Source organism: Chenopodium album, chromosome 24, assembly GCF_948465745.1.
Source record: "Chenopodium album chromosome 24, dcCheAlbu1.1, whole genome shotgun sequence".
Taxonomy (NCBI): Eukaryota; Viridiplantae; Streptophyta; class Magnoliopsida; order Caryophyllales; family Amaranthaceae; genus Chenopodium; species Chenopodium album.
Window position 1 is genome coordinate 26757177 of NC_137857.1, and position 27837 is coordinate 26785013.

The window sequence follows — 27837 nt, forward strand, 5'->3', positions numbered from 1 at the left end:
TTCGATCGAATACTATAGTAAACTGAGTATCTGAAAATAAATTAGGCCTGATTTCAAATTATAAGTTGAAATTAACTACGATCTGAAATTCGATTGGCATTAATTGCTAATAATAAGTAGAAATTAACTCCAATTTAAATACGATCTGATATTAAATTGAAATTTAATACGATCTGAAATTCAATTTGGCTTGCATGCGAATCATAAGTCGAAATTCATATTTCAAAATCGGTATAATACAATCTGAAATCATGCGAATTATAAATCGAAATCAATATTATATGAAATTTGAAATTACATGCAAAGAAAATTATGAATTAGATTGTACCTTTTTCAGCAGTAATTGAGCTGCAAATTGATTCTATAGGTGAATCAGAATCTCCTTCAATCATCATCCTATTGTTTGATTTCTCCATGTTTTTCTGAACTTTGCAGATTTGAATTATATGAATTTTGCAGATTTGAATTTTACGAAATTTTGGGAAAATGAAGTGGTTGAATTTCAGTGAATGACGGCGCTCGAAATTCTATGAAAATGATTAAAATGATGAAAACGACAAAATTAAGACAATTTATAAAATGGCGCGCGGGCTTTGGTCGGGTTGGTCAGGCCCGCGCCTTTTTAATTAATGAGCCCGGACTCACGTGAGTCCGGTCTCACGCAAAACGTTCTGATTAATGTTTAATTAAGCTAAATATTCATTAATTGCAAAAATATTGTTATGTTAGGGAAATTTATCAAAAATAATGCTATTTGAGAGAATTTGTAAAAAAATTTGTTACCATTGAAAATGTGCAATTTTACATTGCTACCAAAGAGAATTTCCCTAATATATTTGTCTAATTTTTTTAAATAGATTAGATATAGTCATATAGTACAACAAAATTTAGATTAACAATAGAATTGCATTGTTTAAATTGCAAAGCCAAATAACTTTTTTTTTTAAATAAAAAAACTCAATCCAATAAGTTCTTTACAAATAGAAGCTAATTCAATTTTGTCTCTTATTGTTGACTTGTAACTTACAACGAATTACATGAACACTTAACCTATAATACAACCTCAAAAAAAATGAGAAATTACTTATAAAAATAAGGTGAAAGATACGAAAGAGGGGAATTTCATAAGAAAGAATAATGACAAATTGACAACCTATTGAAAACAGCTACGTAATCTGGATGCAAATATCCACATTCTAAACCAGCTATGCAGGTAAGTCCTATGTTAGTTTGCGCCATATGGAGCCCTTTGATGCTTGTAGGCACTTAACTCTGGAGAAAACAAACCCAGCCTTAGGAGGGTTTCCACCAACGAATGAATTCTCGTAAATTTCTTTGCATTCTTGTACAACCTGAACAATAAAAGTGAATTTTAGACATTTGAACTGCAAATAAATAGGGTTTTTGTGATTATTTCAAATTCCTATGCAGACTGGTAAACACTATTTCTGTCTATCAAACTTTCTGAAACATCAGAGATACTAGAGAGACAGAAGTCCCTCTCTGAAAACTTTACAACAGGTTGACTTTTGCAACAAATTCTTTTCTCCATTAGTGTCTTGAACTAAGAGAAAATCGCCTGCATTAGTTTGGGCATGTAAGACGGAGACCCGAGGGTGCACTGGTTTGAAGAGTGGAAGAGTGGGACCATGGAGGGCTTAACGAGGGAGAGGGAGAGCGAAAATGACTTGGTTGGAAGGAGTTAGGAAGGAAATGAGATTATGAGGTATATGGATTTGCATGAGGATGAAATATTGGATCGTAATAGATTGAGGAAGATTTGTCAATGACTGCACGGAATAATTAAATTTGGTTCATGCTAGCCGACCCCACTTATGGGATTAAGGCTTTGATTGATTGATTGATATTTTTGGTACTATAGATGCAATAGCACATGTAATCATACTTGACCTGATGTAACATTTTGATCTATAAGGGAACCTCAATATTGGAAGGCATTTTTTTTTAAGGTTTTGACGAACCACTGATAACTTGATGAGTCTTAAGAATTATATAAGATAAAATTAATGCTTGTAAAGTTGTAAGAGCTATTTAAATCAATGATATACAGTCTAGCTGCAACAACAGAAAACATATTTGGTTTCATTGTTCCCGAAAAAACCAGGTTCATATTTCTGCTAATATTTGATGTGTACACTAGGAAATGACAAGGTAGACTTACCTCTTTAGCATCTTTCCTTGGTATGCCTTCTCGCAAGCTTACAAGCTTCTCAACCACATCAGCCTGCACAGAGAAACGATACAGTTTCATAAACAACGTAGAAATGATGGATAAAAATAGAAGAATCAGTGAGATTTCAGTAATACTAGAATAGCTCTTCCCCCATTTTAGAAAGATAAAGGTTTTGGGAAACAATCAAACAAATAAGTAGTCTTACCGGGCAGTCTGGTTGATGTTCTAAGATATTTGTGTATACAAGTGTGAATGTATCAAGACTTTCAGCTGAAGCAAGCTCTCGCAGATCACTTAGTATTCTTACTCTGGATTCTACTTTCTGTAGCATAGATTATAAAATCACAGGTAAGTACAAAACCTTGTTTTCTGAAAATTGTAGAGATCACCAAAAATATAGACATTTGGACATTTTGATTGGAAACTTACAGACACGCTGATGTATTCCCTGAAGAAATCCATCAACACTTCTTCATCCAATCTCATTCTCTCAATAGTCTCTTCCTTAATATAATTTTTCTGCAGAAACATGGCAATGGCAAAGCCGTGAGGAAAATATAAATATATATAGTGGAAAGTCATGACTCTGATAGGTTAACCAAGTCTACTGGTCATGATTGAGAAATCCACAACTCTAGGATAACCTGTGTCAAAAGATGATCCACATAGACCACTACAGTTTCTTCTAGACAGGCCTCCACAAATCTTCTGAATGATCTTTCTTCAACGTACCTATATTACAGATCCAGGCGTTATAGAGATTATATACCTTAAATAAAGTTACAATATACATATACCATTATACCAATGCTGAAGCAAGTTAAGGACTAAACAGAGACAACTCATAAATGATAGATCAACCACCACAGCACAGCAACAGATGAAGTTATCTTCCATTGGAATGTGCAAGTCTAAATTGATATCAATAATAATTACACCATGTTCTTAAGACCCTCTAGCTCTTTATTATCCCATTCTGTTTTCAGCTGGATTCATGCTTGATTCAGCTTAAAAGTATCTAGCACTGTTCAAATTGTTCAAGGTCTGAGTGTGCCCGACAGCCTAAAGTGAATCAAGATAGATAAACACAAAGCTTCATTAGAAGAAAATGCAACCAAGGACAAGTGAATTTACTAGCATTTAGAAAACAGGATTGGTTTTTACTGCAATGCTACAGAAGTACAGAGTGTAACTACAAGCAGTCCAGTTATTTAGAATCCTGTTCATTTGCTCATACAAGGAGGTAACCTGATTGCTTTTCTTGAAACTATTAATGCCATGTATCGTAGTATCAAGAATGACTGTCAACATAGATACCAATGTAAAGCAGCTTCATGCAAGCTAATCTTTGTTAAGCACAACATATTGGATTTTCTATAAGCAAGAAAAGTACTAACATTTTTATGTCGGCAAAATAATCTCCAAATGTTGCTACCAGGTACTCTGTTACCTGTCCTTCACACCATTCTGAAGCAAAGCACATGGTACAAGTTCAGCCATGTATAGAATACTAAACCAAAACATATAAATATTTGCAGATTGGGAAGGAAAAAAAAAAAAACAGAACATCGCATCTGACTATCTGAGAATCCTTTTAGTTTGAACATTCAGTGATATTGCAACAGGACATATTACATGGTCAAATATAGCAGGAAGATCATATTGATACTTATCATCTAGAAGAATTATGTTACTATAGTAAGGTGTGGGTACTGACCAGTGTCACATGGTACAAAAACCATACAAGTAAAGATACAGGATTTTCCACGCATGGGCAATCAGATATGATATAGGTAAAAAGAAAGTACTTTGAAAATTGGTAGCAGGGAAGTAAATGAAAAATAAATAAGCTTAACACTGCTACTTGATTTACAACCAGAGGGGGGGTTGGGGGGGGGGGGGGGGGGGGGGGGGGGGGGTGGGGAAGTGATGTGTGACCAGAAATCAATTCTGCAAAACGGTAGGGAAAAGGGTAGGCAAGAGTAGTTAACAATAGTCATAGGAAGAGCTTGATACTGTTCACCATAAGGCTAAGCAAAACTAATAAAAAGGTGGGTTAGTATTGAAAGTTAAGAGAATCCTTTGATGTTAATATTAACAATTCCCAATGAAGTTGCAGCTAACACATTACCAGCAAGTTAAAATGAGGAAGAACTTTATAATCTACATGATTTTTTTAAAAAAAAATTAACAATAATAAAATTAAAGTATAAAAAGTATTTAGTCAACACAAACAAATACTTCTTTTTTTATTAGATTAAACCTTTCAGTTTTCCCACTTTCCAATGCATATCTTCAACCGTTCAAATCTTTAAATTTTTACTCCCTTAGTTTCTTAATAATCGCAACAGTTCCTTATTTAATCAGGATCTACTATAATTTTTATTAATTCTATTTCTTACTAACCCCACTTTCGCAGATAATTTATTATTTCTCTCCTACCAACCCCACTTAAACTACTGTTTTTATCATTTCTCTCGCATACTAGCTATACTTTTATAGTACAAAAAATTTGCCCATTTGCATTATTTCATTGAAACCTACAAGCCTGCTCTATATTTTTCTTAAACTATGTGCACTCCCTATCGTTGTGATTATTACAAAATGGAGGGAGTATTAAGCAAAACTTATAGAAAATTGATATTTGGATTGTAGAAATTAAGACGAGCCTATGTTTTTCTACATGAAAAAAATCTCTAAAAATATTGCATAGTGTGAATAGTGTATATTTTAAAGTGTTTCATCTAAATAAAATCGGAGGAAGTATGTGACATGAGGTGCAGTCCTGCAGATGATTTTAATGCATTATGCAGTTTATAAGTACAATTAAAAGGGAAATTCTACATGACTGCCATAAGACCAGTGGATAGGGAGACCGAAAATGACTTGGTTGGAAGGAGTTAGGAGGGATATGAAGTATATGGATTTGCAAGAGCATGAGGCATTAGATCGTAAGGGATGGAGGAGGAAGATCTTTGTGGATGACTTTACGAAATAATCATCTTTGGTTTATGTAGCCGACCCCACTTATGGGATTAAGGCTTTGATTGATTGATTGATGTAGTTTATAAGTACAAAAAAGAAGAGGATGAAATGAGCAAGATTGCATGCAGCGGAGAAAAGTACCCAACTTAAAGATTAAGAAAAAGAGATAATAAAACAGTAGCCAGAATATATGAGTCACTTCAAACTTCTTTTTTCTTTTTTTTTTTCAATTATAAAAAAAAATGAATAAAAAAAAAAAAAGAAAAGACACCTTGGGATATTTGAGAAAGCTATATGAAAACGAAATATTTATAACAGCTATAGACACATATCAGCTACCAACTGGATGTAAAAGGATCCTGTTGTAAGGAAAGTGGGCATTACCTTTACTATAAGAAGTTAAAATTTCATAGAAGTACTATGTACAGCACCAGAGTCATATAAGAAAGTTAAGATTAGGCAAAGGTACATTACCTTTTTGATAGAGCTTGACCAGCAACTCTTGCACTCCTGGATCTTCAAATATAACAGTAACAGTTTGATGCACACCTTCCTATTAATCATGAGCAGAGTTTAGTATCCATAGTGCTCAAGTGGTAGAATGCATAATTTTACTGAGAAAAGTTGGACAACTTTTAAATGCATGCTTCCACTGTCAAAAGTATAGATGTTAGAAGACTCAAAAGGTCAGGGAGACCAGGAAGTTGCTAAACCTTTATCCAAAAATTAATACCCCTCACACACACAAAAGAAAAGGACGTAAAATAAAAAGGGTAATGTGCAAAACAATGATCAGTAGCTATATAATACACCAGCAGCTGCCCTTGTTCCAATGAACATCACGCTTAAGCTGGGATCTCAACCCCCTATATGAATGTACACATAAAATTTGTTTCTGGATAGTCGTATGTAAGGGAAAGATTGACGCAGCATAGGTGTCATTTACATGTTCAACCATGTATATGTCTACATGTTGAACATGCAAATGACAAGTTATTGAATAGCTTTAGTAACATAGCCAATAAAAAATAACCTGAATGATTATACTGCTTCACTCAACACCTTGTGAATGAGCTAACCACTGTCAAGATTCAGCTTCAACACTAAAGTCTGTCCCTAAATATTAGAATCTAGATTCCATGTTACTCCCTCGGTTCTTATTTGATCTTACTATTTATTGTAGCAACATTAAACAAGGAAACAAGATAATTAGTGGAAAGTGGGTCCCGTTTTGACTCTTTGCATAGGAAAGAATGTTATCAAGACAGAATGGTATTATAACTTTTATTAAATAGTATAAGTGGACCTATGTATTGGGGTGAAGAAGGGTAAAAGAGAGAATTTTTTTTTCCACAAAGAATAAAACAAAAATACAAATTTCTTTTTTCTACATGTGCACTGAACATCACCATTTGCCATTCCATTAAGTTCAGTCAGTTCCAAAAAGGTTTTAAGCTATATCTAACAAGGTTTGAAAGCACAATGTGATATTAATTATAAATAACTATGTAACCACATTGGATGCTACACTCAACAAGCCGTAATGAGTAACAGCTCAAAAATAAACTTCTCTATGTACCATAAAACCACAAAATGTTCAAGCATACCTTTGCAACTTCCAAAAAACCTTTGCAAGTATCTTCAAAATTAACCTGTCCACCACAAAGAAAGCCATGTTAACTTGACAAAAAAAATATGAAGCCAAATCAATAGGTTCTTTCATAGCACAATTTCTACACAAAAATGTTTGATAATATCCTACAATTAGTCAAGAAGGTCCTTAATTTTTCATCTGAAAAATTTAAGACCCAATTTTAATAACAAATTGTAGAAATATCAGCTAGAAATGCAGTGAGTGCTGCATTACCAAGGCCCTTGCAAAACATTCCTGATCTATTGAATGCCTATTCGGAGGGATACAGGACAGAGCAACTTGAATTGAACTAAACTAGTGCAGCTTGAACACCAAATGGAAAAAATTGAGCCCACAAATCATACCTAGACCAAACCCTATTTTATACAGAGATATAATAAAGATTTGAAGTATGGAACCTCAGGATGTGTTTATCAGCTTAGGACAGCCTTATTTGTTTCGAACAACCAGGTTTAGAAGCCACCAATTGATCGGTCATTATAAATGATAAAGTGAGACAAAAATCTAAGGGGAAGTTTGTATAGGGGGTTTTAAGAAAGGGAGAGGGAATCCTGACTCATTTTCTGTTGTTTGGACAGTCATTATTCTCACACCCTCTACCTTGTTTTCATTTTGGGTTACCCCCAATTAACTCTAAAATGATTCCCCCATCATCAGCTCCCAGAGGTTTCAATATAATCGACAAGGCTCCAAAGTCCTCTACAGTCTACACAGTGACCTCCTTGATCAACTTTGACAGCCATCTGTCCCACAAGCATGGTCACACCCAGCCTTAGCCTTCATCCCCTGCAATACTTCTACTGCCACCACCACTAGCAACCATACATCTTCCTCCACTTACAAACATCTGGGTTTTAATACTCCACCAAGCTACCACCTAACATCACCACGCCCCACCTATCATTGTCACATGAAACAGAACAATCAGACAACCAATAGTCCACCATTATCGCAGTAAACTGAACCGGGACACTTCCGTATTTACCAACACCGAAAACTGAAAACCCTAGCCATCAACATTGCAAACTACCACCACCACAAATCCAAGGAACAATCATCACAAAATCAACCTCCACAAATAAGATGCTGACAATAACTTAAATGGTCGAACTTGGCCAGGAATGTTGCAGGTGACAATTAAATGGAGACAGAATTTGAAAGAAAATGATCTACACTTCTACAGTGTATGGTGGCGGAGCTCACGACAAATTGTTATCCTTTCTCTTTTTTTGGTTTCCTATCCTTCCCTAATCCCTAATCCCAACCAAACACCCTCTAAAATTCTATGACATGTTAAAGGAGGAAAACTCACATACAGCTAAGTGACAGATACAGGACATACAGTATGAATAATATCGACTACAAAGGGAATCACCTGTTCTGCATAATTTTGAGGCAAAGCCTCTAGAGTGCTGTTGCTGAGCTCCATTGCAAGATCATAACAGCGAAGATTGTTATTGATCTGTTTTGCAGTGTTTGTACAAAATTATCAATAACATATGAACCTCAAGTAAGTAATATAGGACAGAAAGAGAAAACAGAATGATTCACAAACCATAGCACATAAAGGTTCAAGGCCAATTTCTGATGCAGGTTCTTCAAGCCTCTTCCTTTCAGCTGCTTGAAAATCATTCATTACCTGAAGGAAGCAAATTGATATGCCAAATGACTTAAAGGTTACTGATCGATGGTAATTAGTTAAAAAATACTAACTAGTTGATTCCTAATTAAACAAGCACCATGCATGCAGAAGACAACAATACAGAGCCACAGTCCCATAAACATGAAACAAAAGAAATCAAAGATTGATATGAAGAACCTACTGATGTTATTACCTCATGCTTCAATAATGCTTAAATATAAATTTCTCTTCCCATAAACTAGAAAAAGAAGTTTAATTTTTATACCTATATACTTCCTCCATTTCTATTTAGTTGACGCGTTTGATTTAGGCACAAATATTAAGGAGAGGAGAGAGAGTGATAGAGAATGAAAAAGCAAGTGGGGTAGCTTGCAAATGCAAGGAAAGAAATTTACCCAAAAAGGAAACGTGTCAACTAAAAAGAAACTTCCTAAAAAGGAATACGTGTCAACTAAAAAGAAACGGAGGTAGTAATTATTAGCAACACTGAGCTGCAAGTGGTAAGATATTCGTGGCAAGAATTGTTGTCGATGGAATCATGGGACAAAAATATAGTCAGACTTAAACGTAATAACATCAGTTATGCCACCTTGGGAAAATTGCATCTGTAATTTAGAAGTGAATTAATAAATTGGACATTTCACTTTATTATTATGCTACCTCCATTCCTAAATGACAGCTACACTTACTGCACTAATAGAGACGGAGGAGGGTAGGAGAGAATTTAAAAGTGGTAGCGAGAGTTGTAGGCAGGGTTTTTGTAAGAAAAAGTAAGAGACTGTTGTAAGTGGGCTTTGTGTGAGACAAAATTTGCCAAAGCAAAATTGTATCCAACAAAACAGATGAAATAAGGTGTAATACAAAAAAGGAACGGAGGTAGTACTATGCGTTGAAAAGCCTTAGTAGAGTAGTAGGAGCTGGCAGGAAGTGGCCACCCTTAAAGGAATATTTCATTGCCATTTTCTTACACTCTATCTCTCTCCTCTTTAAAGCAAAAGTAGTCACATGCATGGTCTACATTTGCAAACATTGGGATTACTTGATTTGAAAAGTTCAAATGGTATTTAAAAAGGAACACTGAACATTCAAAAGATATTTCAAGGGGGGGGGGGGGGGGGGGGGGAGTATTAACGGATAGTTATTAGTAATAAACCACCTAATGTTCTAGTAGAACAGGTATAGACTTTACTTAACGAAAAAGAAAGTGCTACCCTCCGTTTTTGTTAGTTCTTCGCATTTTCTGTTTAAGCCCATTCCCATTATTTCAAATTTCAATCTTTACTTTATTCCATTTACTACGATGTTTTTTAAAGTGTCCCATGTTGACTTGGCATACATGTCGATGAACTTCGACCAATAATATCTTAAATCCAATCAATAAATATAAATTTTAACAGTTAAATATTAGTATTTCATTCATCGAGGCGATTCCAACAACTACCCACAAGACTAAATTTTTATCTCATGAACTATGTCCGTATTTTATTACTTGCTCCACTTTCCTTTTGCGGCCGTATTTTATTAATTGCTCCATTTCCTTTTTTGGAAACTTATAACAATAGTTTATTATTTTCCTCTCCATTAGTGGTCCCCTCAGATCATATTTTAATATTTTTCATATTCTCTCTCCTTCCTACTTAGACCACTCTCACTCATGGTCAAAAAAATAAAATGACATTCTCTCTCTACCCACTTTCTCACTCCTCTTTTCCACTTTTTTTCATGGGCGTTTTTTTATACAAGTCCTCACACACTCATGGGCTAAAATAAACCCACGACAAAAGTAAAAATTTTAATGATAACGAATTAAGTAGAAAATTGTGATTTTTCGAAGTGCACAAAAATATAACAAAATGGGTATCTACTTATAGATAAAAATAAATTATGAACATTGATAATTTTATTTTTGTTTTTAAATATGTTAAATTGGTCAAAATAGCTATTTTTAGATTTAATTAGTGAGTACACAAGTTACTGTAGCATTACAAAAATGCCATGGCCTTGGGCATTTCTGATTTTCCTCATGGGCATTTATTTTTTTGCCCATGAGTGGGATACATGTTTTTGGGTTTTTACCTTGAAATTCTCCTCATGGGCATATTTTTGACCATGAGTGAGAGTGCTCTTATACTCACTTTTGCTTTTTTAGATTTTCTTATTCTTCAACCAACCCCACTTCCATCATATTTTATTACTTTTCACTATTCCTCCTAAAACTCTGCACATGGAGAAATGAAGAAAGTAATAAAATACAGAGGGAGCATAAATCACAAATATTGATCAAAGGTCAAGTGAAAAGTGCAAAAAGTCTCAATGGGGCACAAATTAAAAAAGGAGGGAGTACAATATTACATTATGGGAGTGCAATGTATAAAAAAGCTCAAGGCGTTTTGAAGCCCATCACAAGTTCCCTGCACCTAAAGCCTTCATTGAAGTGAGACGCATATAATAAACAATAAAAAAAATTCCTATTAAGATATTGTGCCTCAAGTGGTGCCCCTTAGCTGCACCTCGTCAATTTCACTTCGCCTAGACCACAAAAGTGCATTAAGCCTAACGCCTTGCGCCACTGCGCGCTTTTTCAAATGCTTGGGAGCCCACCACCCCACCACAGCTTACGCACTTGCATTGTTGGGTGATGATTGACCACTACTTTCCCCATTTGTTTTCCCTCCCTGTACCCAAATGCTTGTGCAAATAGTAATTGTAAAGTACTTTAAAAAGTGGAGGTAGTATAAGGTATCTAGGTTTAGCCTTTTAGTCATTTTTTGTACTTCGTACGTGATAAAAAGACTGGAGTGCTAGTTGTACTCTAGCAAGAGTAGCATGGAATGTCAGCCAAGATGGACATGATAATTACCCCTCCCCCTCTTCTCAGTTCACCTTAAAAAATAAGAATGTATATCAGATGATCACGGCTAGAAGAGAAGTACAACGAATCTCTGCTTAGGTAGAAGATCATAAAAGGAAAATTGAAAAAACAAAAAATTCAATGGCACATAGCAATTTGACACCTTTATCTTAAATTCAGCAAAGATTGTGCCAATGAACTTGCCTGGATAATGGCCAATGCAATCCTGTACAGCATGACATCAGTACTATTATCACGGACAATTTGCACTTGCTCTCCTAGGATTCTGAACAAATCCACAGCAGCTGGTGTGTACAGTTTCCCCTCTTCTGTTCTCTTTGGAGGTTGAGTCTTGTCAGCCTCCAAAATATTTAAGTACCATTTCTAAAATAAAGAAGCAGAATCAGTGTCCAGCTAGCTGCCAAGGAATAGCAACATAAGAGTACACATACAGAAACATATAATAAAAGTGATAACTAACATCAGACCAAAAAGATCTTACTCTTGTTGTAGCTTGCATTCTTTCAACATAAGCATTCATCAAAGGATCCATTGCACCACTCTCAGAGCAAACTTGAGCTAAAGATTCATCCACACCAAGGTCAATCAAATTCTGTTGGTAATCTACCACCCAACTAGTTACCTGGACATAAGCAAAGTATAAGCAGATACACGTCAGTCAACCACAAAAGATTTGTGGAAAGCTGATGCAAATACAAAAGCGAACAAATAAGCAAGTTCACAAGTCAAGCCAAGCTATACAAAAAAAGTAAGTGAGAAAAAAATATGCATTTAGTTACCCCTTCATAACAGTCATAATCATTTTATTTAGTTTACAAAGTGGTAATTTGTTCTTAATATATTACTCCCTCCATTCCTCAAAAGATTGTCCACTCCTTTTTTGGCCGGTCCACATTACTTGCAACTTTCCCATTTCTTTCCTTTTTTAGTAACTTTTTAGTGGTAAAATTACCATTTTACCCTTAATTTTTTTTAAACACCCCAATTAAAAAACTGATTTTATCTAACTAGCTTAAACCCTAACATTAATTAAGTTAACTATTTTCACCAAAATCAACCCCTTTCCATCTAAACAGCCACCTTTAGGGCATTTCCAGCCACCTTCTCCCTCCTTCATCTTCCTCCTCATCACCATTGTTCATCAAATTTCCACTTCTTCCTCGCGTCGCCATTTTTTTTCTCTTTCCTCCTTCAATTTTTCGCCTGATTGTGTCAACAGTTGACATGATTTCCTTCATTTCAGCGGCGATTTCCGGCGATTTGCAGAGTTTGACGGCGAAGAATTGAGCTTGAATCGGCAGTTTCTCTCTCCTCTCCTTCCTCGTGGTTTAAGATCGGGGGGGATCGCGGCGTCGTGGTTTAAGATCGGTGGCCTCGTGGGTTTTAAATTGGTGGGTTGGGGTTGGTGGTTTCGGTGTTGGTTGATTCGGTGTGGGTGGTTTCGGTATGGGTGGTTTCGGTTTGTTGGGTTGGTTGTGTGGGTGTGGTGGGTTGGTGGTTGTGGCTGGGTTGGTGGTTTCGGTGTGCTGGGTTGATGGTCGTGGCTGGGTTAGGTGGTTTCTAGGCTCGTCGGGTTTGGTGGTTGGTGGGTTAGGGGGTCGTTGGTGCTGGGTTTGGGGGTAGGTGGTGGTGGTGGTGGCCGGTGGGTGGGTAAAGTGCCGGTGGTGGTGGGTAAATTAATATAAATTTAGTTGAATTTGTTTTTTTTTTTTAGATTGGATTAAAACTTAAGCATATACCCTTATCTTTTAATAATCATGCTTATGATCTTTTGCCTCGGCCTCCGCAATCACCCCCAAAGTTGCAACTAAAATGGACCAGAGGTAGTATTAAACTTTTATTTTTTCGTATCTGTTCATTATGATTTTTATCTCTCTTCCCAAGTGTCCCATTCTATCTATCCATCAATAAAAATGAAAAAAATAAAATTAAAAAGTAAATTAGAATTATAAGAATCACCACTTCAATATTTAATTCTATCTTCACTCAACAATGCCCTGGCAAAAGACAATTCTTTTATTTGTGTACCCAGCTAAAATGGGCAATCTAGTTAGTACGGGACTACGGGAGTCAATATTATCAGTAAATTTGAAAAAGAAACAAAGATTAAAGAAAATGGCAGCTGATGTCTGTTGAGAACTAAGAGGAATTCTATTTCTCCGCACTAAGATATCCTGTAACCGGTCTATCATTGATTCATTGTTTCCCTTCACTACTCTTTTATTCACTTTCCTCGATAGGTAAGAATTGGACATGGAAGTGCAAACAGACCAACATAGACCCATCTATTCCAAGCTCACAAGGCTGAGGTTGATAAAGTGTCACACTCACTCACAGAATGAGCTTTTGAACTCAAACTGTGCACTGACCTATGGTAACAAATGCTTCAGAATTGACTTAACAATACTGACAGAAACATAACTTTGTCCCATTCTACACCATCAAAGTAATTTGCCATGGGAAGATCTGAAACATGTGCTCTTTTCAGATATAATTAAGTTACCTTCAATATTTCAATGTTGGTAAGTTCATTTGCCTTGTCGCTAAGCAATCTAAGCATCTGAACAAATCTCTCTGTGTACAGGTTGACCATCAGTTGGAAAATTTCATATCTGTCGTCAGCAAAATAGGATTAACATAACTAGAAAATGATGATAAAAGTATGCATACATATCACTTTTCGTCAATTAGAATATTTCTAGTAAAAGAAAAGCACCAGAAACTTTAGAATTAGGAAATCTAACAAATTGCATGATTTGCTTAGTACTTGGTAGAATGCTCAACCATGTTTTTCACAGACATCTTTTTCTAAGCACCAGCATCTTATTACAAGAAAATTGATTCATAGTATTCTAATTATTTTTATTCGTCAGCATTTAAGTATCACCCATAGTTGTTAAAATAGTGCAAACACAAAATTGGAGTCCATGTCATCAACAAATGCTTAGCTTCTGTATTCAATTATTAGAAATAACAAATTGAAAGCCAATTGAAGGATTGCATAACACAGCAATTTGCAGCTCTAGAATGATCTATTAGTCTTTAAATTTATTTCAATAACAAAATAGGTGAAATCAAATACCTAGAAAATATTAAATTAATCAATAAATAAACTTGTAACAGGCAAAGTTCTATATGAAACTACACCGAAAGCAATTCCTGACCTTAACCCTGTAAGATGGCTATGGAGCAATATTTGATCAATACTAGGCTCTTTTAATACTATTTCCTCATACAAAACAATGAAAGAACAACAGAGATAAAAACAATTTTAAAATAAATCTAAAGAACACAAACCTTGGTGGAAAACAAGGAGCCACATAGTCATAAATATCTCCAAGCTCTTCTCCAATCTAAAAGTTAAGAAAGAAAACACAAGTATAACATAAGCAAATGAGTAAGAATGCTATTATTCTAGTCCTCATTAAATCCAGCTTTATGTTCTTTTCTCAGGTCCCTAGATGAAATACAATAAGAATAGATGCCAAAAATTAATAATTTGGAAATAGCTACCCATACAGAGTGCCAGATCGCCCAGATGAACAGATGGCTTCCGTATCAGGAAAAATGCTTTGTAGGGTCACATAAAACAATATTAATTACTAAACTTGAATACATACTACAGTACCTGTGCACTAGGAGTGCAAATTTCTCTTTGTTTCATACTTTCTTTCATTATTTGATTTCTTTGTCTTTCTTACAAGGATGATTAGTTTCTTATTGGGAATAAATTGTACACTCTTCCTTGTGTTTTAGAAAGCCATGTAGAAAATATGAGAAATCAGCTGGAAAGGTAACTTAACACATCACCTAATGAAAATGACACGATATGAATAATAGCAATAGAGATTTTTCAGTCTATTTAGTTAAATAGGTTCAAAATGATTTACTCTTTCAACCAAATGAATTACATCATCCTTATATATGAACCAATGTAACAGCAAAGCCCATTAACTAAAAGAACGCCTTAATACCATAAGTGGGGCCGGCTACATAAACCAACATGAGGACTTCGCATGAGGTCACCCATCCTAGTACTACTCTCAATCATTGTGGCTCATGTAAAGCGATGTGACAAAGTAAATCTTGCAGAATGTTTCATAATTTTGGGTTTCTGACGCAATATATAAACTAAGAGTGAGGGATTTCTGAGTCAACATCATAGCACTTAGAAAGATTCAACACATTAAAAAGACAAAGAGCCACAATTTTGATGTACAATATGAGGACACAAGAAATAGGTCAGAAAAAAGTTGGTTAATTTTCTTTAAAAGGTTAACTATTTTTAAATGTGATTTAATAATTAACTTTGCTAAATGTTTGTGCCATTCATTAGACGCAGTAAATATGGGCAAATGGATCACTCTAATCAATCAATTTTATGAACCTGAGATGTATATAGAACAGCATACAGAGTATCGGGAAAGAACAAACGAGAACCTACAATTTATCAATGTTTGAACTAGCTTATCTTTCGAGTTTTGAACTTAATATGTAAGAGTGATAAATCTAAAATCAGTAAGGAACATGGCAGTTATATTATGATTAGTGGCTGATAATTAAACAGCAATGATTTGCCAATTACAAGTATGACATTTGCTAGTGATGAACATGTATAATCTGAGTAATAAAATGTAGAAGTTACAAGTTTAAACTAAAATAAGAGCAGAAGGGATCTAAACATACCGCACGAGCTTCCTCCAGTGCTGCTTTATGGTCTTCAATAACAAGCTAGCCCACAGACAATAGTTAGAAAGTTTTGTTAGTGAATAACTCTATTTGCTTCAATTAGTTACCAAGAAAAACATGTTTCACATTGCAAATTAAAAATGAACAAAGGCCCTTATTCTATAGAAAGGAGTAATGAACAGTGATATATTAAAAGATTATTTTAAAACAAGATTGCTAGCAATTATTAAATAGATGTAAATCAAATATATAAAGCATCTTTCAAAAGAATACAACAGTATGAGTCAAGAAATCATTTTAACCCTACTTGTCCCCTCCCTCAAAAGAAAAATGCAAGATTGTCAGTGCTTCGACAGCTTGACTGCCTTAACTCCATTATTCCTTTAATCCTTTCACCTATATGATACACTGCCAAAAGAAATCGACACATTTTCCCAATCTTTATCAAGTATGAGCATCTGTAACCAAATTGCTTTCATGATATATAAATAAAAACCAACTGTCATAAGAATTCAACAATCCGTAATACATGTTCACGCACACGCACACATGTTTACAATAATTTCCCACCTCACTCAGCATGAAAAACTTCTGAGTAGCCAATTTAGAATAGAAGAAACCTGTCTCTCGGCTAGCAACACACAAAATATGCGCAGATGAGAACATAAGCCTCTGAATTTTTAAAATAAAACATAGCATTTTTCTAATATACTCAATGTGAAATTGATCATAAACCCCAAAGAATACATGATAACCAAGCCACACATGCATCTAGGCAAAAGAGTCATGGGGCTAAAATCCATTTAACAAGTTAACCCCAACCACTGGAGCATTCAAATTCATAAAACCACTCAGTATTGCAGCAAAGAAGACCAGCACAGCATATAAAAAGATTTGTCATTTTGGATACGTTAAGCAGGAAAGACAGACCTAGATAAATCCAGTGTATCAAATTCATACACTTGTTAAAGAGATTCATTCCTAATCCAATACTTAATGCAAGAAAATTATCTTTGTAGGATAATCAATGTTTCAAATTGAATAACTGTTATGTTCATCCACCCATAATATTAATAGACAGATATATACAGCCAATACAGGAATTAAGATCTGCAGATGAGAGATATACTGACCCCATCCCTCTACCTCTGCAGTCTGTAAAATATAGCGCTAGGAATTAGCATGGTTTCTGACATGATTACAGCTCTAATTATGGCAGAAATTAGGGAAGAACAATGCTGATGATATTGATAATATGTGAATAATACTAATAGAATGACAATTCCACTTTCGAGAGGTGGATGCTCTCCTAACATGAACTTCGAGAGGCTCACTCTCTCCCAATAAGAATCCTCACAATTTTCAACATATTCTTATTCCTCCTAATGAGGCCTATATATAGAAAAACTCTCTTAACAAACTCTAGCTTATTCCCCAAGTCACTAATAATAGACTATGACTAATATGCCCTTCCCCTAAATATTGATTCCTTGCATAAAGATACATATATCGTGCACACAGGGGTTATTATTAGTCCATCGGTTTATCCACTACAGGTTTCATATTAGTTGCATTTTGAACAACTTGCAGTATCACCTATTCGTCGAGACGCCAAGGTAGGAGACGGTGGATAGGCGACTTGGATATGGTCATGCACTTATCAAGACTATATCACAGAGCACCATCACACTGCTTTATTGATGAAATTGATGTGAAAGACTAACCTCTGTAAGAAGCCTGCTAAACCGGTCTTCTACTGTCTTTCTTATTTGTTCATAGCATTTGTCCTTGTAGCCTTTTCCCTGAATTTTCAGCTGAGGAGATGCTGTTGCATTAATTCTTTTTCCATCCCTAACAACAACAGCAGTAATAATTAGGAAAGAGATTTTCAGATTAAATTACTCCTGGAGAAAAGGCAGCTGAATCAGAAATTAAAAAAAATGTAGTTCAGTAATTGTGAAATTGTAATGTGCTAGAAACAATAGCACTTATCATAATTCTAGATATCAAGGGATTATTTTAATAAGCACATATGGCCACTGGTTATGTATACTGTCTAAAATCAGCTATAAGCACAAGAAGCAAATAACAGTGGGTAGCTTTCCCACCATGAATTTAACGGACCAAAGCAATGCCTTATCAGCTTATCACTAGTATATCTTGAAAAATAGCCAGGTCATTTGATAAATTATAAATAGGGGATCACATAAGGAAACTGGATACGGAAACTATGCATGTCCAGAGGCGGTGGTGGTCAACTGATGACTGCTTCGCTTCAAGTTCATTTATTTCCCAACAAAATACACACCATTACAGCAAATTTTTAAAAAACAAAAAGATTTCTTGTCATTTCCAATTCCTGGAAACAGACTTCTTTCCATTCTCGTGTTCAGCATCGGTAACAAACCCTGAACGGGGCTCAAGAATCTACAGTGCATACAGTGGCATCATCAAATGATACTAAATGCTTTTGGATCTATCCTAGTATAGACCTCTAATTGAAAGGGAAGCAGTTGCAAATTTGCAATTTACAGCATGATGTTACTGCTAAATAAGAAAATTTCCAAACCTGATGAGGATGATTATATGGTATGGTAGTATGTGTAGGTGTTTAGTCTATTAGTAAATATGCATCACGCTTTAAGGGACTGGTAACACTTTCTTCACTTCTGAGACCAATTGGAAGTTGAAGGCCCCTTTTTAAAGAAGTTTCTTCGCTTGGGAAACTATCAGGAGGAAGACAACAAATGAGAGAGATGATCCGTTTATTATAGAGTTGAAGCAAAAGAGATCTAATTTAATAAGAAAGCATGCTCCGCTGGCTACTAGGGAAGTTCATTGCAGGAGAGGGATTGATAAATTTTCTGAGGAAAGTCCTGCATACCAAATATTGAAGTTCCATATTTGGAGGTTCTTCAACAGTTGGAACCATAAGTGGAATGAACAACAGTTCTGTTTCCTTAAATTTGTTGATGAGACAATGCATGATAGAGGGCTTCAATTTATCTTCAGGTTTTCAGTTCAGGAAAATTGTAAGTGATCCGGAGGGAGCATATATTTTTTTACCATATCCTCCCTATTGTACAGGATTGACACCCCCTAGGTGACCTCTTAAGGTGATTTTGCACCACTGATCTTCCATCAGAATAAAGGAATGAAAAACTCTTGATTTTATACATAATTGCCTGATTTGATATACTTTGTAGGTTGCAGAATTCCTAAAAAAAAAATGAGCGCAAGTAATAAAGACAACAAATGTATTTACAGATAAAATTTTTCATCGAAAAAGAACTAATTTCATGCATCCATAAGTGAAGAAAGATTTGTTAAGAGAAATTTGTACTGAATCAATGCAAATAATTCAGACAAAAGGTGTTTACTTTGTGGTTCGACGAGCATTTCCAATCGATGCCATTGCTCCATCTCCCTCAGCCTCAGCAGCTTCCTCAGCAAGTTGATGATCAAGAATCTCTTGCATTTCAACCACCCTGTAAAGTTCACAAATAATTGAAGACAGCAAAGGGAAACAATAAAATGTCAATTTGACATACTTGGACATCAATAATAATATTAAAAATCTCTTTCTTCAGAGGAAGAGCATGCAATGCAAAGCTCTTCCAATATTGAAATACGAACAAGCACTCAACCAAACAGGAAAAACATGTGGATTTAATGAATATCCTATCATGACACTACTATATATATATATATATATATATATATATATATATATATTTCTTTTTTTATTTTTTTTTGTTTCTCCTTCAAATAGGAAAAAGAGGGACATTACCATGCCATGTAAATAACTGGGCCTGGAAACAGAGAGAATCCAGCATTTAGGGGGATATAACGGGCATGGAAACAAGCTTTAGAAGAGGCTTCAACTTAGTGGCCTTCAGAACACTCAAGGAATAGGAATTTGGGTCCAGGAAGCTGCATGGAACTCTCTAAGGATTCACTCCCAAATTCTGCCTAACATTTTCTTTCCCCTCCCTCTCTACTTAAATTAATGACTATTAACCTAGTAAAGTAATATTACTAGAATACCTATACTGCCCCTCCTTAGGTTAGTCTGTTACAATTATCAGCGGATGCAATTACAGCATTAGTCGGAGAGTTTATGAGGTGATTTGAATATGATATGGATGAATCGAAAATATTTTGATAGACATTTCAGTCATTGTCATTGAGTAGATAAGAATGTTCATGTGATAGGTCGAATTTAAGAATCATTTGTTTAAGTTTTCGGTACTCGGAAGCTTTTTTTTGTGGCACTATCATTAAGCAACAAAGCGCCAAGACGCCAACGACTAATTGTTCTTCGTCATTGCAATTGTAAATTTGTAATCTTCCTTGTGCTTGTTGTCAAGCAATTAATACAATCAACAGCCACGCTCCTGCTGAATTAGTGCCACGCTTGCTAAAACATAGGCAGGGACTACATTAGAGGATGATTACGAATGAAAAATCTGATAATGTTAGCTATACTACATATATAGAAATGTAACGGGTCGTTTGGTTCGTTAAAATGGAATGGATTGGTATGGAGATCTCATACTAGGGAGGTATGGATTCTAAACCCAATATACTTGTCTAAACTTTTTTGGTTTACAATTTGAAATGGTTTTTAATAATCTTATAGGGTGAGCCGGTGAGGGCTAGGTGGAGTTAGAACCCTCTTAGTATGAGATTACATATGTCTAACCAAACAATAAAATGGATGGAATGGATTCTAACTCTATTGCAATCTATTCCAAAAGCTCCAACAGCAATATCCGAATGTAGTATTAACATATACTTAAATTACTTGACCTATTTTATATATTTTTGAATTGATTTGTGTTCTTGGATTGGTATATGCATGATGGAACGTAAAGTACTAGAATCTAATTAAATAAGTTTGCTCACATTTTCAATATTTACAGTAGTTTGAAATTGTTCAAATTAGCCATATTTGCTTAATACTTCCTCCGTTTCATTTACTTGACTAACATTCCTAAAATGAAAATGTCATATTACTTGACCATACTATATTTGGTAAGCTTTTGGTAGATAAATTCTCTATATTACCCTCATAAAGTGCAAATGGGGACAACTTTTGGGGGTTAAAAGGGTGATCCATGTGCAACAAGGGCCACAAACTACTATTTCTCTCTCCTTTCCTTAAATGTTGTGCCAAATGCTATGGGTCAAGTAAATAGAAACAGAGGAAGTATAGTTTAAGTCAATTGTACAAAAAAATAGTCGAATTTCTTATCCATGTTGGATCAACCCGTATTTGCTAAGTCTCAACACACATTGTCCACTTGCAATAAAACTTTTTAACTTATCAGGCTCCACTTTATATGGCTTCTTATGATTTTTCTTTGGTCTTTGTACCCTCATGACTATTATGAGTAGAACAAAGGAGAATCAAAGCTGTGAAATAGGAATATTTGATACCTCTTCTTCTTGTCTTTTACAAGGTAAAACCTACTACCGTCATGAGAGGAGTTTTGTTCAAAGTGATTTCGTGCGTACATTTTTCCCTCCAAATTGTGTTCACTATTCTAGAATTAAGATAATTATCCCCAAAGAACAAGTATAGGAAATGAAATTCATCATTTGACATTATACAATTTCAGTATTTGAAAGTAAATTTGAGTTCACAAACGTGACCTTAAATGCCATGGTCCCTATTTTATGTCTAGACAAGTAGCACAAGTGAAATCAGAGCCTAATTTTCTTTTCAGGTCTTTAATGACACATTAATTTAAGGATGGCCTCCTTTGATTATTCATGCTTATTCAAAAGCTTACGGTCCTCAAGGAATATGATTCATATTTCCACATATAGAAGATTAGAAAAACAAGAAGGGAAAAATCTATGATCTCAATCATGAAAAAGGTTTCACAATATACCATCCATGTCAAACTCACAGCACAAAACAGACAGAGGACTAAAAAAATCTGTAGACAATTCCATCACTGGTGATATATAGAATAGATGATTCAGACATATATGTGTACCTTAATGCACGAACAAGAGTTTGAGGACTGCAAAGAAGATAGCAGGTATCAGTTAGCACATTCGAATAGAAAATAGCTGAGGCAAAACATGAATATTAAGGGTTGATATCACAATCCAAAAAGCATGTTATTTATATAAGACAACTTTAAACAAAAACATTAATCAGAGACAAGGGTATTTTAATTTTAAAACCCATACAAAATCTTCCACCCTCACTTATCAATCTAATTAGTTAACCTACCTTAAACATTTCTAATTGAAACCGTATAAAGAATTAGACAACTGTTCCCATTAACGATTCTAGATACTTATAAAGTTCCATCAAGGTCAACCTGGCGCGCCTAGTTAACTTCTAAACTCTTGAATCTTTGAATGACCATTAAGTAATACAAGTCATACGTAATAGTATTACAGAGAGTGTACAGTAACATATTCATCAGAACTAAAAGCATATTACAGACTACAACAAAGCATTCAATTTACAATTCTCAATAGCTGATCATACATTCACATTTCAAAAATAAAAACATATTCACTGAAGTGGTCTGCTTTTTTTTCCTGGTTTTCTTTCAAGAAAGTAGTACTCTCATGTACCAGTTGCTCATTAATCACATCCATGTTTGTTACAAATATCAAGCAAATAACAACAAAGAGCTAAACTAAGATGGCAACTTTTTTCCCTTAGTGTCTGCCCCTTTGTCCCCTCTTTTCACCCTAAGTGTTTGTGTCAGCAACCAAGAAAGAAAGAGCATGCATTTTCTTATTCAGTTACACCGTTGAAATAACCAGTCTGCATTTGAATCATTAAAATCTAGGAATAACTGTAATTTCTGGAGAAAGTAACGGCATTTTTACTTCTTAAAAACAATAAATGCACATACCTTTCTTTAGAAAGTTTATAGAAGTTCCCAATGTGACCCCATAAGGTCTTGTCAAATGTTTCCCAAGTTCGATCTACATCTTCAAAATATTCTCTGGGTAAAAATCAATACTGTAAGTCTTGAAAGCATCACATGATAAAGGAAACTGAAAGCAAATACATCATCAACATATTAATGCCAAAGAAAAAAAATAAGTAAAACCCCCCACAGTTTTCAGTATAATCTTGGTCAATTATTGAGTTGAGATGACCTAGTATATGAGGCTGCTTTCTTGTTTGAGCAGAGTTCAATCATCTTAGATCCGAAATCATACAAGAGAAATTTGTTTTACAGGGTACTCACCCTATTTGTAAAAATAAACCTTACTCTTTTTACTATAAAACCAAATTCATAAAAAAACAACACTCCAGAATCAAGATCTACAGCATGTATATTATAAAAATACAAATGTCCTCGTACAGATAAGCCAATTGAGAATAGGCTTCTCGAGTCTCTAAATAGTTTGAACTATTACTGGCACTAGATCTAAGCACCTAAGGTTCCTCACTACCAATGCTTGTCTTTGCTTCATCCTAAAGAGGGTGGTGGTTGACACCATGTCTAAAGGAACTATTTGATTAGATGTGCCAAACCTGAACTTCTTGATAGCTTTTTAGGTGTAACCATTGTGATGGGATGTGTCATATGAGTATAAATGGTAAGAAATTAGATGATAATTACACAAACATAAGCACAAGACAAAACATATCATCACCAAGTAACTGCTTAGGATGATTGATAATCCATCCCGCTTTTCTTTAACCACCAATAAACATTACCAAGGATCCAAGTAACAAAGCTTACCTTATTCTTCCAACCTCTTCTTTATGTGATGCAACAGCTGCTAACGCAAATCTCCTTTTTCCATCTAGAGCAGTCAATCTCTGCCATAATTAACAGGGCTAAGAATAGGGGAGAAAAGCATAACACCTAAAAAGAGAAAAGTATGCAAAATTTTGATTTGCCTCGTATGTGTTGATAAGCTCTTTATCATCACTTAGTGATTCTCGTGCCTCAGCAGCTTCATCAGATATGGACATCATTCCCTCAATATCCTGCATTAGGTTCATTTAATTAAATTTTTTTAGATAATAAATTACTCATTACAAATCAATAATATTAAAATTTGTCGGAGAGCAACATCTTTTCAGAGTAACCAAGCTTGGGAATGATTGAGAATCCAACCTTCAGAGTCTTGTTCAAGTTATTCCTCACATTGCTCAGGAGTTTTATCTGATCATGATTATCTATCAATGTTTGGCATTCTTGGCATAGTCTGATATCAACGAGAAAATTTAATTTAGAGTGAGCCATGAATATTAGCAATGAGAGAAATTAAAGGGAGGAGCAGAACAGGGGGGGGAATTTTTGGAATATTACTACAACCTACCATCCTTATCTCTCCCCTTCCCTACCTCTTACAATTGCTAAGCAAAACACTTAGTTACTGTAAAAGTTGGACCTTCTCAGAAACTATAATATGGTGTGGCAACCTAAATCTTAATCACCACTAGCGGCCAATCCATTTTATGAACATACTCTTCCAGCAAGCCAAAACAGGACAACTACTTCTGCTGTTCTCAGCCCCACACTACAAATTTGTTGAGCATTCATGCCACTAAGTACTCTTATCTTTTATTTCAGCAATGACATACCTCCTAAGCCATATCAAATGACCTACAAACATAACTTCAGATGTATAAAAGAATATTAAGTTGACACAGAAATAGAGTCAAGAGTCCATCAAAGACTAGATAGTAACCTATGGTGTACTTCAGCAGCTAATCATTGAAGCCAGGGAACGACACATCTATCTCTACGCCTACTTCAAACTCTTACCATCATACTAGCCCACCACCCCTTTCTTCTCTCGAATAGAAATGATAGATGATGTCTAAGAAAAACACGAATTAATATCATATGGGATTGGATTAGGTGGATAAAAGGCCAAATCTCCAAAACTCAAGATGTATAAGAAAATAAGGCTGTAAGGTTAGTGTAAGTTTATGCTTAAACAACTTACTTCTCAATGGAAACAAAGTTATCTCGAAGATTATTAACTGTTCTTTCTGACAAGGAAAGTGATTTAAGTCCAGACTGTGCCTGCTCAACCTGCAAAAAGGTATATTATTGGTCAAATGTCGGCAGATTTGCAATGAAAGACACCAAACAACAATAGCGCTACACATATATTAGGAAAATATTGAAGCTATTTACAAGTTTGAAAATACCTGTTCGGCAACCATGGTGCTAAGCTGAGCATCATTTGCCTGATCATAACAATGGAAATTTGCAGTCAGATCAAGGGACTAACATAATATACTATAGAATAGGACATTATTCATGAAGAAGAGGATGCTATGACATTGATGAGATAGACTACTAGTGTCTTAGTATGCCAAGTAGCAAGCTTGAAGAACTACTATATTTGCTTTTCTCTCTGGTTATTTTACATATTTATTTTATGTTGAGTGTGTGAATTGTGTCTTAGACCTCTTAATTGAAGACTTTTATGCCATTTCCTTTCGCTATTTTATGCATTAATGATATGTTATTTTGAATATATAAAGCTTTTACATTGCTATAGAGTGATTTTAGAGGGTTTTGACACTTGCAGTGCGTCTCGTATCCAAAAGGATGAAAGAAGTACAAACTACCAAGTGGTCATGTTAGCTAATATAATCCACTACTTAAACAAAAAAAATTTCTTGAATCAGCTACTAGCCAGGCACAATACACTATCAATAATCACCTAAATACCAAAGAGACCAACTCCATCCACTTTTAGTTATGTCAACATTGTCAACCAAAAAAAAAAAAACCTTCGATAGTAGTTGGATAGGAAACCTTAGCATGTTTTACGTCCCTTCAATTATCACTGTTTGTTAAAGCCATGCAAAGCATATAAATCTTCTTTTAAATTCATTGGCAAATCCATACAAATTGTCATTTCGATTGTCCCTTCAATATCAAGTGAATTCACGCTCCAATGCAACGCCATGCCACATTCCAGTGTGAATTCATGTAGGCAATTTACCCATACACCCATGCTTTCACCCATTTATAAAATTAAATAAGAGGGCTAGCAAACCAGCTAAAGTATGCTGAAAACGGATAATGGTAGGTTCTAGTGAAGTTAGAAAGTGGAAGGGTAGCCATAGAGGCGACCATTGCTGTCTAATAAAGTTCAGGCTGCCAAAAATATATCCAAACAATCCCAAAATCATCAGCTCAATGCTATAGTAAATTTACCAGCTCAATCTCCAAACAATAAAGTTTGAAACCATTAAACTGCCATTCAACTGCAGATATACACGATCAATACATAGGCTTAACTAGCTAAGCAATAAAACGAAAAAAAAAAAAAAAAAAAAATCCTAGCATAATTGTGGAGATTCAAGGCCAATATTGTTTGAGTTAAATGAAATTACAGCATCTAGTCTAAATCCCATCAAGGGCAAAGACGAACTAAGAAAGTTTTAAAATTTTACCTAACCCTTAACAACAATACATTTTCTAATTCAGTTCTAGGTTGGTAAATTGAAAACAACACACAAATATTTGAGGCCATAAGGTACAGTGCAATTAACGGTATATATGCTTTGGTTCAATTCATGGATGATAAGCTCACTTGAGTTCACTGAAGAACAGAATAGTTCAAGAATTTTCAAGGCATCATTCTTAGTAAGAGTGCAAGGAAAAGAATATCTAGGTTATCTAGCCTCTCGAACTTCATAAATCAATTTATCTATACTTCAGTACAACCATGTTTCCTCATATTAGAAGTTTCTCAGGCTATGAGGTCCATAGGCATCCTGAAAAGTAGTTGTCTAGAATAACATATGCCAGTCAACATAACTCTTCACGTGTCAATCCATGTCCGGCCTGAACGATAATTAATCCATACAGCATTTTGTATTCCACCATCTCTTTCAATAGCCAAAAAGAGAGTAAAATCCCATAGATAGTATAGCATAATTGTGTTCAAATTCTAACAAACAGCAACTTTAAGTATCCAAGAACACAACCATTTTTCAGCAGCATGAAACACGGGTATGAAGATTAAATAAAGGCGAAACATTGTCTTCATTAGGAGACTGGCGAAAGTGATTACTAGCTGTAATCATAAAGGGTTGTAAACCCTCCAACCCAAACATGGTTTCAACCTATCAATCCACAATAGTATGAGTTCATCATTTATTCGCAACACCCCTATTATTAACAACTCCCTAACATCCACATTACCGAATTCCGATTCGAATTTCACTATCAACACGATTATTAATTCCGAACCAAAACAGTACAATTCAGCTAATACTTAATTACACATAACCCAGGAACAATTCCCAGTCCTATTTAAGAATTATATGCGCACAATTGCAGTATATAAAGCATTCAATGAAAATCATCAAATCTAAAAAAAAAAAAAAAAAAGGGTTAATTTACCTGCTGACGCGAAATATAATCAGCCTTAATCGAAGAAATGGATTGTAGAAGCTCAGGAACAGGCAAAAGCTTGGCAACCTCGCGCACTGCCGCTTCTCGGGCTTCGACACCGAGGTCTTCCACCATCATTTTGGCCTTGGAATCAAAATCAATGTAATCAAATCGATAAAGATGAGCTCAAACTTCAATTGGTGAATTTCAGGCGATTGCAATCGATCATAGAAAATTGTAGCTTGTGGATTGGATTTTTCTGGAAATAGGAAGAGATTTCAGCTGAATTTTCTCGAGGATTTGGAAGAGTTTTGAGATGGGGGTTGGCGATTTGGCAGAATTCGGGAATTTGAAGTCAGCAAATCTTGAATTCTCTTTCACCTTTGTTCGATTTACCTCCAAGAACATGTACAAATGTACAAGAGGGGGAATCTA

General features: G+C 35.0%; 1 protein-coding gene across 1 annotated transcript; it reads right to left on the reverse strand.

Moving 5' to 3' along the window:
• Positions 1–918: 918 nt before the first annotated feature.
• LOC145610233 (exocyst complex component SEC6) lies at positions 919–27837 on the reverse strand. Its single transcript, XM_081665528.1, has 25 exons — positions 27412–27837; positions 25197–25235; positions 24989–25077; positions 24151–24241; positions 23931–24020; positions 23770–23849; positions 22927–23019; positions 22045–22071; positions 19417–19524; positions 17761–17887; positions 16034–16078; positions 14645–14700; positions 13851–13959; positions 11829–11969; positions 11531–11710; positions 8389–8472; positions 8209–8295; positions 6787–6831; positions 5654–5732; positions 3592–3661; positions 2839–2926; positions 2624–2713; positions 2400–2516; positions 2183–2245; positions 919–1352 (listed from the first exon to the last, which is right to left on the reverse strand). Exons 1-25 carry the CDS (start codon positions 27538–27540, stop codon positions 1221–1223), a joined length of 2259 nt encoding a protein of 752 aa, XP_081521654.1. The 5' UTR covers positions 27541–27837; the 3' UTR covers positions 919–1220.